Genomic DNA, 13782 nt, shown 5'->3' with positions numbered 1-13782 from the left:
GGGATTTATGAACACATTAATACCACCTTATTCACTCCTATGAAAGCAATGGGATCCCCTGCTGCACTCAAAAAAAATATTCATGCCCCTCTTTGAGATGACACATTTTCTTACTATTTGACTTACCTAAACTAATTTGTTAGATAATTATTAAGTAATATTTAAATGATGTAACACAATATTATGAACATTTTATGTATGATGCAAAGTAACCTAAATCCCCTGTCACATCTTGACAATGTAGACCAGCATATGCTTGATGTACAGATAATCTGGCAAAACACTGACAGATTGGATAATATATGGGTACTTTTTGTATAAGTTATGAGCACGATGAAGCACACAGAAGCACGCTGAAACACGCTGGTACACGTTGACATATACGGCAAGTACGTCGAGAAATTATTGCAAAATTTCTTGACGTATGCCATACGTGGGGCAATAGCTACAAGTAAGTTATCTGATCATTGACATATGTTAATGTAAGTGTAAGTCACTCATAATTCTTGGCGTCCAGCTTATCCAAAACCTATGAGTAACTTCTCCTCCAGACTGCATCGCCATCATATGGTGAGCGAGAAGGGGAGTGTGATGGATCCTCCATGCGTTCACACCCATGACCACGACCAACAAACTTCCTAGCAAACATGATGCTGAATCTGCTGCGACTGCAAACCTTCTTTCTTTCTTTTTCTTTTTTCTTTTTCTTTATTCTTTTTTTTTTAAGTAAATCACTCCCCTCAGGGCAGCAATGCGCCTGAGGGGAGCTGCTTTAACTGACGCTGCGTAATGCATTAAGCATAAGTTAGTCTGTCATTGGTCATAAGTTCTGGAGTTGTTATGAATACACTATGTATACACCAAAAATTAAAAAAAAAAATCATAGAAAGTTCAGCGTATACCAGTGTTTTAGAAGATCTGGGGACGATGCCCATACTGCCAAAATCGGCAGGTGTGACTCTCAAGAGAAGTAAAGAATTTTCGGATACTTTGCAGTACTCATTAAAATTGGTCCTTGCTAAGGTTACTTCCTTTAAATGTTGGACCACTTTTGCCAGAGAATGAGCCAACTTGGCAGGTAATTCTACATCTAAAAGAGATAGTGAAGTTAGTTGGTGCTACAAGTCCACACAGATGAAACCATAAGTTATCTTGAGATCAAGATCAATGGTCAGTGGCAGCTCTATCTTCATCAAGGTTCAGCTCAACAAAAGTAGATTTTATTAGGTTTGAACCAATAAAACATATTAAAATTTGATGTATGTATTCATGGCCTTTTAAAAGTATTCTGAAAAACTGTGTTGAACAGACTCACTAAAATTACACCACACAGATAAATGTGGATTTGTTTCAGCTAGCAAAATTGGATTGGATGGAAAAACTGCCATCAATTAAATTGAGTTAATCCAATGAGTCATTTTTATGAGTGTAAGGATTTAAATGCCAAACATAAAAGAAAAAGTGTGTTAAGTCTAGCATAAGCTCTGCAAAGAGTTGCTCTTAACTAAAAAAATAAAACGGGAAAAGTCTCTAAGATATCTGAATGTTGTTGTTCCTCATAGTAAAGTTTGGATGTCCAAGCAAAGCTACTGAGCTTGGATCACGAAGATCAATGGATGCAGGTGGATATGTTGAATAAGTGAGTAGGAAGAAAGAGAAGAACAGAAAGGAGACAAGGACAAATATATAAGATGTATAGCAGCCACTTTCTACTGCAGCAGCTCTGACGTCAGCCAATGCAGCTCCATAGAGACTATGGTGTCACTATTGCAGCATGCCACCAAGGTTATTCTGCATCACCCAGCGTTTAGCACCTCACACCACCACACAACTTTTAGACAGCAGACCACAAACCCTCCCTCTCCCATCTCCTGCTCCGGTTCTTATCCCCCAACGGCACTCTCTGCCAGTTTCCCAAGATACACCGCTGCTGTCGGAGCTAGGCACTAATCCATGCCTTTGACGAATGCATCTTATAATAAGTAATGGCAGGCAATTTTAGGAATCCCCACACTGTAAATAATGCAGCATGAGAGAGCAAGGATATTAGAAAGCAAGAGGAGAAGGTTGTTAAGACAGGAATGGGAAAAAAATTGAGAAAGGAGCAGGTGCTACCAATGTTGGCGCTGGGGGCAAGGGGTGGGGAGGAGGGAGAGATTGAGACAAACCTGGATTTTGTTTTAAAAAAAGTATTTCCCTTAGCAACCTGTTTAACTGTTTAACCAACAAAGGAAAACAAAACAAAAAAATAAATAAATAGACAAACCACATTTATGAACTGATCCAAACTGGGGGGAAAAATCACAACCAACTGCCACAGAAAATTGCAACCACACCAGACTGTCTGCATCTTTCTTACTCTGAGTTTTGCAGGAGAGACAGGAACCAGAGAACAAACAAAGACAAAGTAGAACTTTTTCCTGCTCCTTCCATGATAGTTGCCACTTTCAGTTTGAGGGGGGGGGGGGGGTTTCTGAAGAGAATACAGCAGGCTGCCCTGTCATGCTACAAACTGCTTATCAATACAATCAGCCTGGCAAAAGTTTCCTGATGATTAGAATGCTCCATTTTTTTTTTTAACAAGTAAAAATAGGGGAAGTTGTTTTCAGCAGCTGTTATATGCTTATCTATTTATTTATTTAAAGGTTATTTATATAGTTGATAAGCTTTATTTCAATAAAGGCAGAAAAACCAATCTGACATCAATATTTATGTGTTTCCTCATCTACTGATCTGCTGTTGAAATACAGGTGAATGTTCCTCTAAGGTGAGTTTTCTAGTGTATGTTAGGCTTTTTTTTTAACAGAGTTCATCCATGATTCGTTCCAATTGCTCTGTAATTGGTAGATTTCGTGGCACTAGCTTATGAAGCTAGAAGAGTCTAATAAACTCACATATGTTATCCACAATTGCCCAGCAGCTCCATACTAGCAATCTTACACATTATTGGTACTATTAACAGTGATTGATGATACTTTTATGAAATTAAATTACCAATCAGTGGCTAATAAACTACCAGTTTATTGGCCAATGATTAACCCGGAAACACTCTTAAACACTTTCGCCCATGCATCGATTATATGCATCCCCTAGCGTTATTAAGGCCCAATCTGCACAGTAAATTGGTAAGGACTTTAAATGAAAGCAGAAGTACATTGGCAGTCGCATTTATAAAGTGCTGTGCGAATAGCACTGGCAGAAAGGAGGGAGAAAAAGAAAGGAAAGGAGCCTGCATGCGTTCTATGATAGCACATTTAGCACAGAGACCTTGCAACATTTTTATCTCATACCAATTTTTTTTTTAATAAACTTTGGTTCTCCAACATGAAATCCATACTGAGCTGTGACATGATTGCATTTCTACTGGCAATGTTTTTCAACCATTTTCTTTGGTCCTTTTCTTTTCAATGTGTACATGGTGCCTTCTTAGCTTAGATGACTTTCACTATTTTGGTCAATACTCTTTATTCTGGGGATGAATACCTTTAAATGAATGTCCATATTTTCAATTGATAGTAGTGATGTTATTCCAGATGTGTTTAGTTTCCTGTTCGGCAAATGTCATAGTGATCAAATTCACACTTTATCTGTTGTCCTGATACCACAGCCGTGTGTGTGTGTTCACAGGAAATTATATGACTGATCAAAAGTTATTTTATTACATACAAAATAAATAAATGCATTTAGGTGCAAAACAACCATTCATTGTCTTAAACATACTAAAAAACACTAAGAGCTTTCTAAAAATATAACTGTTATTATCTGCTTACTGTTCATCGTCAAAAAGAACTTAACCAAAGTTAAGTTAAAAAGTTATTTTTTTATTATATATATATTCAAAGCAACACCTATCATGGCTTCTAAACTAAAAGGGCATGCCTTCCAGCAGTGGATCTTACAGTATTTCATATGTAAACATGTCTGACTGCTTCCTGTTGCATGGGAGGATGCAAAGAGAAGCCTACATAGAGAAGATTACAGTCCTGCTGCTCCCTGACCACATGGAAACCATGATTGTAGATGTGCAGTGTATATATAGCAGCGGTCCATTCCTTAATGTTGTGTACTTTGCATGGCTGTACAACACAGCCCTCAATTCTACACCACAGAATAAGTAGAATCACACCCAAATTATACATTATGCACATGATATTTTGCAATGATGTTATTATGCACTGACCCTCATTATCAACATAAAAAAGGAAAGAGAACACATTGAGTTTGAAATCAATATTCAGGCCAGACTTCCATTTTTGGCTTCATTCATCAGAATGTCGTATATATGAGTTGGTGATGACGGTTTAAGGTTTATTATGTTTATCTAAACTGTTCTCAACATGTTTTAGGTCTCAGTCAAACTTCTGTTGTTTATGCTGTACTGCTTAAAGCTTTGGCGATTGTTGCTTCTGCTTCTGCTAACTCCAGGCTGTCTTAAGATAAATTCCACTAGGGTCAAGTGAGCCAAAATAAGAACCAGAGAAATGCATAACATCCTTTAATCTACCTCCTGTTTTTTAGGAAGACAAAAGGAGACTGTGTGAGGAAAGGAAAAGCTTAGAAATATAGCTATATTTCAATGACACTAAGAGGTATAAATTCATTCTCAAAGCAATATGAGGCATATTACTATGTGTCATCCCCGAGTCTACAAAAACAGTTTTTTTGTTAAATTGCAGTTCTATCTTCACATGTATTAACTTCAATCCTTGAAGTTCTATGTGCTTGGCTGGGTAAACTGTCTCCCTTTAATTTGGAGTAAGTGGGGATCTTAATCTGGATCTAAAAAAACTATTAATTTCTAACATCAAGTGTCTTCTGACTGGAAATAATATCAAGAATATGCAGCAGCCAATCCAGTCTTGACTAAAAGCCTATGGAGGCAGCTATAGATTAGGGTGATGGCAAAGGAGGCTATTAAACCTCAAAGGCTTGTTGGTTATTGCCATAAAAGAACAAAATATTAATGGAAAGGCTGGAAATTTGTAATAAGCTTATAAGCCATTATAAAATGTTTTGTATTAATGGATTTATGCATTTTTAAAGGTTAAATAAATGTAAAATAGCTATATTTAAGTAGTTTTAATAACTGTTGATAGAGTTCTAATTAATCTATTATTAGAAACATACTAATTGGTTAAATGAAAAGCATATTATATAAAAATCAATCAAAGGCATGAATAGTTCTGCTTTAAAATGTATATTTTATGCACATTAGCTGATAAAGACTAGGTAAGGACTGTGACTTTTCATGTCCTAATGTGTAAAACCTTACATGCTCCTTAACACTAGAAATACCAGGATTTTTCTGCCTACCTAGAGCTACTAGAGAGGGGTCAATTGACCCGGCGGCTTTTCCCGAATACACTAATCACTCATTTTGTCATGGTAATGAGGATGTTATGGGCCGTGTGTGGGGTGAGGGGTGAGGGGGTCACACCTCACAGTGGTAACAGCCAAGACAAACAGGGACAGACAGCTTCTTCCCAGTGTGTTACAGTTTTTCTCCCTTGGTTTTGCTCATTTCTTGAAATTGAGATGTCATTCTCAAAACATGGACAAATCCCAAAACTAATTTGCAGTTCCTCACAACAGAATGGCATTTATCATAACTTTCATCAAATTTCAAATGCTTTTGTACATGTCTCAATCATTTACTACATCCTTGCAAATGGTTATGTACAAGTAAGAGTAATAAAGATAATTGTGCAAAGAACATTCTATGAGTTGCAAAAAAATGTGCAAAAAAACATACTAGGTCAGTTGAGGCAGACAAGATTAACATGACCAGGAAAGAGTGTTGACAGATACATTTATGATATAATATAGAGATATAGAAGTGAAAGAAATGAGACATATTTCAAGTCAGTATTTCCATAGTGTAATCAATAGTTCCATAGTGCAATGATTGAAAGCTCAAGCCATTGTCTGAATTTTTCCAGAGTCCCCCTTGTCCCTCTTTTCAGTCTCTGACACTGTTGAATTGTTCATAAAATGTAATGTTGTCAAAAGTGATTGGAATCTGTTGTGGGGCATCACATCAGCAACTGGGGAGTTCCGCGTATCTGTCTCCCAATACATACGGGTTCCAGCCATTTGGACCAAGCCCATCCTCAGGTACATGCCCAACATTTTCTGTATTTCCTTGATTGTGGCGTTCACAGATCTTCCATTACTTTGGACGCTGTACTCATTTGTATGGTTGAGTTGGCTCACTCCCACGTGGGTATGAAAAAGGCCCAAAGGGAGCAATTGCTTCGGCAACAACCCTCCACACCACAACTCGGACAAAGAGCCAAGTGTCAGGCTAAAATCAAATGCAAGGACAATCGTGCAACAGTGCGCAGTGAAAAGTGTTACAAATACACATGTGGGAAATGCCGAAAGGAGCAATGGCAGTGCCAGAATTGTTAGTGACTGCTCAAATGTATTTCACTCATTTGCATTCTTTGTAAATATGCTTTTTTTCTTTGTAATTTCTTTTTCTTCTATTTTTGGCACACAAAAATAAGTTACTTGTGCCACAACCTTCCACACGAAAACTGGGAAAACAGTTGCTTTTGCATTCATTGTAAATATGTTTTGTTTTGTATTTTTTTTTAAATAAATGTTTAGAGTTTTGATCCCAAATTCTCGTTGATCCTGATGATTCGCTGCATAAAAATCCACTAAAAACTATACTAAAAGCTTGCCTTGGCCAAGCTTTCAGTTGAACCTGTGTAGCTTCCCCACACAGGCTCAAGCGACTCTGTGACTCAAGTGACAGCTATGAGCTGCTAACAGCCACATTTCCACAACAAAAGGAGTGTCCGCAGGAGGTCCAAAGGGTCAAATGACCCTCTTGTAGGGCTTTTAGGTAAAAAGGTAAATTGACCCCTCCGTAGAAGTTCTAGTGTTAACCTTACTATTTGTAAAAAAAAAAACATAGACAGTGATATACTTGGGATACAACTGGTATAAGGATGCTTTGTATGATAGTATCTTATGATGGTTCTTCTACCTCTGAGTTGAAGCGGATCTGACAGACATTGCAGGAGATGACCGGCCGCTTTGTCTTGACGAGAGGCACTCCGAAGGTGTGGTTTATTACAGCCTTCTGGACTGGGTCCATCTAGGAGAGGACATGACATAAGAGAGGAAAAACAGAGTAGAAAATATATAAGATACAGTTAAATTCTCCAAACAACAAATATTCAAGAGCCGTGAGTCAATAGGTTGGGCGTCCAATAACTTGTGAGAAAACTAATTAACATATTACCTTTTTAACGGTTGAAGCAGGAATTGAGAAAATAAGCTAGAATTTGCCATGTTAAGAAACTAAACTTTAAACTTACAATTCCTTGCTAAATATATCATGAGTTACCCCTCCCTTGGTGTTTTATTGTGTTTTTTTTTTTTATTTTAGTTTGATTTTAAAAACACAAAGTAGTCCATAATTATCAAGTAGAAAGGATATGGTTGCAAACTTATTTTGCAAAAGTATCTCTAATTTTCAATTCCAACAAAGAGCTATTTGGATTTAGGTCTGGAGTTTGAAACATTATTTAAAAAAAATAAATATGCTCTGATCTAATAAATTACAGGTGCTGGTCATAAAATTAGAATATCATGAAAAAGTAGATTGATTTCAGTAATTCCATTTAAAAAGTGAAACTTGTATATTATATTCATACATTACATACAAACTCATATATTTCAGATGTTTATTTTGTTTAATTTTGATGATTACAAATGACAACAAATTAAAATCTCAAATTCATCATATCAGAAAATTAGAATATTACTGAAGACCAATAAAAACAAAGGATTTATAGAAATGTTGGCCAACTGAAAAGTATGAACATGAAAAGTATGAGCATGTACAGCACTCAGTATTTAGTTGGGTCTCCTTTGGCCTGTATTACTGCAGCAATGCGGCGTGGCATGGAGTCGATCAGTCTATGGCACTGCTCAGGTGTTATGATAGCCCAGGTTGCTCTAATAGTGGCTTTTAGCTCTTCTGAATTGTTGGGTCTGGTGTATTGCATCTTCTTCTTCACAATACCCCATAGATTTTCTATGGGGTTAAGGTCAGGAGAGTTTGCTGGCCAATTAAGAACAGGGATACCATGGTCCTTCAACCAGGTACTGGTAGCTTTGGCACTGTGTGCAGGTGCCAAGTCCTGTTGGAAAATGAAATCTGCATCTCCAAAAAGTTGGTCAGCTGCAGGAAGCATGAAGTGCTCTAAAACTTCCTGGTATTTGGCTGCGTTGACCCTGGACCTCAGAAAACACAATGGACCAACACCAGCAGATGACATGGCACCCCAAACCATCACTGACTGTGGAAACTTTACACTGGACTTCAAGCAACGTGGATGAAGTGCCTCTCTTCTTTTCCTCCAGACTCTGGGACCTTGATTTCCAAAGGAAATGCAAAATTTACTTTCATCAGAGAACATGACTTTGGACCACTCACCAGCAGTCCAGTCCTGTTTCTCTTTAGCCCAGGCAAGACGCTTCTGACGCTGTCTGTGGTTCAAGAGTGGCTTGACACAAGGAATGCGACAGCAGAAACCCATGTCTTTCATACGTCTGTGTGTGGTGGTTCTTGAAGCACTCACTCCAGCTGCAGTCCACTCTTTGTGAATCTTCCCCACATTTTTGAATGGGTTTTGTTTCACAATCCTCTCCAGGGTGCGGTTATCTCTCTTGCTTGTACACTTTTTTCGACCACATCTTTTCCTTCCCTTCGCCTCTCTATTAATGTGCTTGGACACTGAGCTCTGTGAACAGCCAGCCTCTTTAGCGATGACCTTTTGTGTCTTGCCCTCCTTGTGCAAGGTGTCGATGGTCGTCTTTTGGACAACTGTCAAGTCAGCAGTCTTCCCCATGATTGTGTAGCCTATAGAACTAGACTGAAAGACCATTTAAAGGCTTTTGCAGGTGGTTTGAGTTAATTAGCTGATTAGAGTGTGGCACCAGGGGCCATCAATTTTGAACCTTTTCACAATATTCTAATTTTCTGATATGATGAATTTGAGATTTTCATTTGTTGTCATTTGTAATCATCAAAATTAAACCAAATAAACATCTGAAATATATGAGTTTGTATGTAATGTATGAATATAATATACAAGTTTCACTTTTTAAATGGAATTACTGAAATCAATCTACTTTTTCATGATATTCTAATTTTATGACCAGCACCTGTAATCTGAATGGTTGGCTATAGGTCTATAGTTTGCAGGTAACCTTCAGTCTGAAGTCTTCTACCTATTAAAACAATTTGTTCCAGGATATTTCTTTATTAACTGCATCAATCTCTGCATCAACTGGGACCAGTTTTCTCTGTATTTAATATAGAAAAAGTTTCTCAGAGCATGACGCCACTGTGGCCTTCCATCACCAGTGTGTCACAGTGGTGATTTTATGTTGGGGTACTGAACAGTTTTTCTCTCCTGCACATGCAGCATTTTGAATTTAGGCCAAAAGGGTAAGTTTTGGTCTCATCTGACAAAAACGCAGCACTTAGATGGGTCTGCTTGAAGGCTTGTTACAAACTGGAAATTGCACTTGTAGCTCTCTCTAACCAGTGAATCTCTTCTAAAAAGGAAAGATAAGTATATGACTAATAGGTTACCTTTTTACAGATTCTCTGGTCTAAGCTGTGAATCTTCGCTGCTCACCCAAAGTTACCATAGCTCTATTAGCTGCTTCTGTAAGTAATGCTCTTCTTGAGCAGCTTGACAGTCAGGTGGACATTTATCAGTAGGTCTGCAGTTGTGAAATACTGTACTTTTCCTTTATGGGATCATGGATTGAAGAGTTTACAAAGATTTTAAAATATTTGGATCTCTTCAAAATCTTACCAGCTGCTTTAAATGTCCCATAACTTTGTCCCTGACATATCCTTTGTGTTGCTCAGTCTTTATGATGATGTTTCTTTGCTGATATTCTGTCACAAACAGATCATCATAGAAGGAATTCTATATAAGACAGAGACTAAATCCCTGTTTAAGAAACTTTTGTAAGTCTATAAATCTCTGAATGGTTTAGCACCAAAATGCATTACAAAACTGTCAGTTTAACAACTGCTCAGACATCTCAGGTCACTGGAACCTGAAATTGGGATGAAAAAACATACTTGTTTGGTATGGTCTTTGTTGTGTAATCATAATTACTTAAGTTTTCAGTCCAACATTCCTTTCACTTTTTTTTTTTTTTATCAATCACTATCTTTTTAAATAAAATTGTCTTATTTTAATTATGTATTTCAATTTTTTTTTTTATTACCTGTGTTGCATTTATGCCACCCAAATGTACTTTTCTTTTTTTATGAACAGCACTTTGAATTGTCTTGCCACTGAAATGTGCTTTATGAATAAACCTGCCTTGCTTTGCTTTTCAATGAAGTTGAATGTTCTTAATATTATTTTTGCATTTTAAAGTTAAGGAAGCTGCAAGACTGTTATTTGAAAAGAGTGTAAAAAAGAAGTTGCTTGATTTTCTTTATGGGTTTTAAAGTTACAACTTAAGACAATGTAAAATAGTTTGTAAAATATGGATACTTTTTAAATGCACTGTAAAAACAGCCACATGCAAAGAAAATATGCATACACAAGACTATGGAAACACGTTGTCCCTGCTGTAATTATTTCAGCTGGAATGCCAGTCACATGTTTGGTAATAACAACGTTGTATAAATTTAACTAAATGGCTTAGCAGCACCTTTAACATGTCATTGCTTAGGCCATCCTAAATAAATCTGTCCCCGACACAAATGACCCTGACTACATTGATCTGAAGCATCTCCATTCCAATTGTTTATCTGTCTTTGAAGCTGAATTTAGCCACCAATCACTGTTAGTTGACATTAGCATTAGTCTGGATTTCCACCTTAGACATCTGTCTGGAGTAAGCATGTAGCCAAAGTGAAAAACATTTATGAAAATAAGTGTCTGGATTTATGGAGGCAACAAAAATAAATTGTTTCTGTTGTGAAGAACTGAACTGCTATGATGTTTTGGCTTTAATTCAGAACTGTCATGAGATAAAGTTTAAGAAGTTTCTTCAAGTCTGGTGAGAAATAAATCATATTAGTCTTATCCTCCATACAAATGACTGAGCAACCGGGGAGTCATTTGGAGCAAAAATCAATAAAACTTGCACTTGAGGATATGAACAGAAACAACAATTTACCTAAAGCTTTTTACCCAAACTATTAAAAATAAACAATAAAGGGAAAATGGGCCCTAGCCATTTATTTGGGTAGGAGCATAGAGGAAAACACTCCATCTGGATGGCAGAAAGAGTGACAGAAAGGGAGAGAAATAATAATTGGAGCAGATTGGAAAAATAAACTGAAGTGAAACTGGGAATGAGTCCAAAAACACAAAGATACAAGGAGGAAGAAAGAAGCCTAGTCTGCAATTCCTCACACCAAGCATTCTTATCTTATTTGGCTCTCTTTCCCATAGTCCACATTATATGACTCCCACTTATAATTCTATGCCTTCTTAAAGTATTCAGGCATCCTAAACTTTCTCCCATTTTATCACACCAAAACCACAAACCTATCTGCATTTTGGTCAAAATATAGTAATGCATTGTTATCTAACAGACCGAAAAACCCCTGCATAATTTTTGTCCAGTTGGCCAAATGTCAGAACTTTACTAGACCATTCCAAAACAGGAGTATTGTGTGACCTAAAATCTCCCACTGTCGCTTTGGGTGTTGATTCTTGTTGTCCTGCAGGATGGAGTATGAAGTCCTGTGAAACCTTTTATAGGCTCCTATAATGCCTGTAGTTTTTTTGTGTATTAAATGCCTCAAAGCTTTTCTTCAACTTCGACTTCTCTTTCTTTGCTACACAAAAACATCTCTAAAGCATGATACTGCCGTCGTCATGTTTGACCATGTGAGTCTACCTGAGTGGTGGATCTCTGCAGTTAAGCTGCAAACTACCATGTCTTTGTAGATTTCCTTCTCCAAAACATTCTCCCTGACCTGTCTGGTCTGTTCCTTGCTATTCATGGTACAATATGTTTCCTAATGTTCTCAAACAGATGTTGGAGAAGGTGGAAGAGCTTTTAATTATTAGGAGACACTAAAGGAAACATGTCCCCAGAGCAGGAGGAAAAGTTTTTAGAGCAAATGTTATTAAGCAAACATAACACTTTTGTTCTATGTCACATGAAGTTATGAACTCTGGTACAAGCATCTTGTAACTAAAATGGGTTAGGTGTAGAAAGGACTGTCACCTGTGAGAATATCTGTACGGTGTGTGATCCAATGGAAAATGCATTGTTAAGCCACACTCCAACAAGTAGTTTGTCCAATGCAGCCTAAAATCCCTGGAAGTCATCTGACTGTTTGTTTTAATGCCCGAGCAGAGTTGAACATGAGGCCGAGCAGGCGTGGTCCATGTCTCACATGAATCATCAGGTTTCTCCCTGGTTCAGTAAACCCAGCTCTCCGGGTGTTGGTCTAATCCATTAGCTCCTTTCAGCTGTTAAAAACACAGCTGCCAACACGGCTGTTTGTAAGGCGGCATGTATCGTTCTCACCCAAAATGCCTTCTGAAAGCATGTTCTCATGAAATAAATGAAACACAAGGATGCAACCGCAGAGGGATTTTCCAAAACCCAATCGCACAGAGTAATGGTAAATTGGAGGAGTAGTATTTCTGGAATTTGATAGATGTTGATAAATCAGCCATGTCTTTGTTGAGTTCATGGAAGCTCTCCCAGATGTGGGTAAACCACAAAAACGTCAGTTTTAGGACATCAACAACCTTACATGACTTTAAAACTCAACCACACTGAATCCTCTTCTAGCACTACAATATACCCTTTTACACTTTGATGAATTCTGCCATTATCTTTTCTAAGGGTTGTTGTGCTTTTGATCCTCTAAAATAAAACAAATGTGAGGAACAGATTTTCTTCAGAAAGGAATGTACTATTTACTATTACAAGACTGTTTCTGCCAGCAAGGGAATGCCAGATAAAAGCAGCTTATCTGGCACATTTTGCATTGAGCCAAAGGATCAGAACACAGCTGGTTGGGAGTTTCAAAGAAATTATATTATGTACTCACCATTTTCTCCTCTGTGTCTCTGGAGGTTTGCAGCTGCATTGCCCCTCCTGTGTTTGAGCTGCTCTCTGAAGCAATGGTTTGGGTCTCAGCGTGTGTGAGACTGAAAGTGTGTGGTGCACTGTCCTCACTCATTCAGCTGCTAGTACTGTGTCAATGCCCGGTACAGAATGACTCTTAGGCTTAATCCTTAGTGATGAATTACAAGCTGTAACTTTTTGTTTTTACTCTCTTGAAAACATCTGCCTTTCTTCAAGGTGCAACATAAGAAACCCCTCTTTTCTCTTTAACAAATGTTCTATCAAGTGCATGGATCTGCTGTTAAGCTCCCTCCACCCAACTACTTCGCTCAGACTCTGCACTGTATTTGCCTCTCTCTGCCTCCTAGATTTCTCCTCCCCTTCTCTCTCTGCATCTTCGACTTGCTCTCCTTCCCTTTATGTAATTTTCATTCAACCAAATGGTGCTGGATTAAGTTTCTAACTATCCCTCAGCCTATATTTCCCACATTCACTTCAGGCTGACATCATAGTCATGTTTTTTTTTTTCCCTAGTCCCTTGATTCTGACTGTTATACAATGAATTAAGCTCATGTTACTTGTCACATAAGACATGTTCATGGATCACCTATTTCATGGGTTTTTATTGTTTCTTGTTATCATTGATCTTATTTTGACAACAACAATATTACTTGTCATTAAACAAAA

The 13782-nt window shown here is 37.6% G+C and overlaps 1 protein-coding gene across 3 annotated transcripts in view; it reads right to left on the bottom strand.

The window, feature by feature from the left end:
* Positions 1-13782, bottom strand: part of znf385a (zinc finger protein 385A) — a 104099-nt gene that overhangs the window by 26696 nt on the left and 63621 nt on the right. For 2 of the 3 annotated variants that reach the window (XM_038283125.1, XM_038283126.1), the window contains exon 3: positions 6998-7108. In XM_038283125.1, coding sequence (XP_038139053.1) covers positions 6998-7108 — 111 coding nt within the window. Of the gene's footprint in view, positions 1-6997; positions 7109-13078; positions 13452-13782 lie in introns of those variants that run through there. The other variant, XM_038283127.1, reaches the window with a different exon arrangement.

Source organism: Cyprinodon tularosa, unplaced genomic scaffold (assembly GCF_016077235.1).
Source record: "Cyprinodon tularosa strain WSP-4 unplaced genomic scaffold, ASM1607723v1 ctg19, whole genome shotgun sequence".
Taxonomy (NCBI): domain Eukaryota; kingdom Metazoa; phylum Chordata; class Actinopteri; order Cyprinodontiformes; family Cyprinodontidae; genus Cyprinodon; species Cyprinodon tularosa.
Note: the sequence above shows the minus strand (reverse complement) of the source record. Positions and strands in the feature narration are given on the sequence as shown.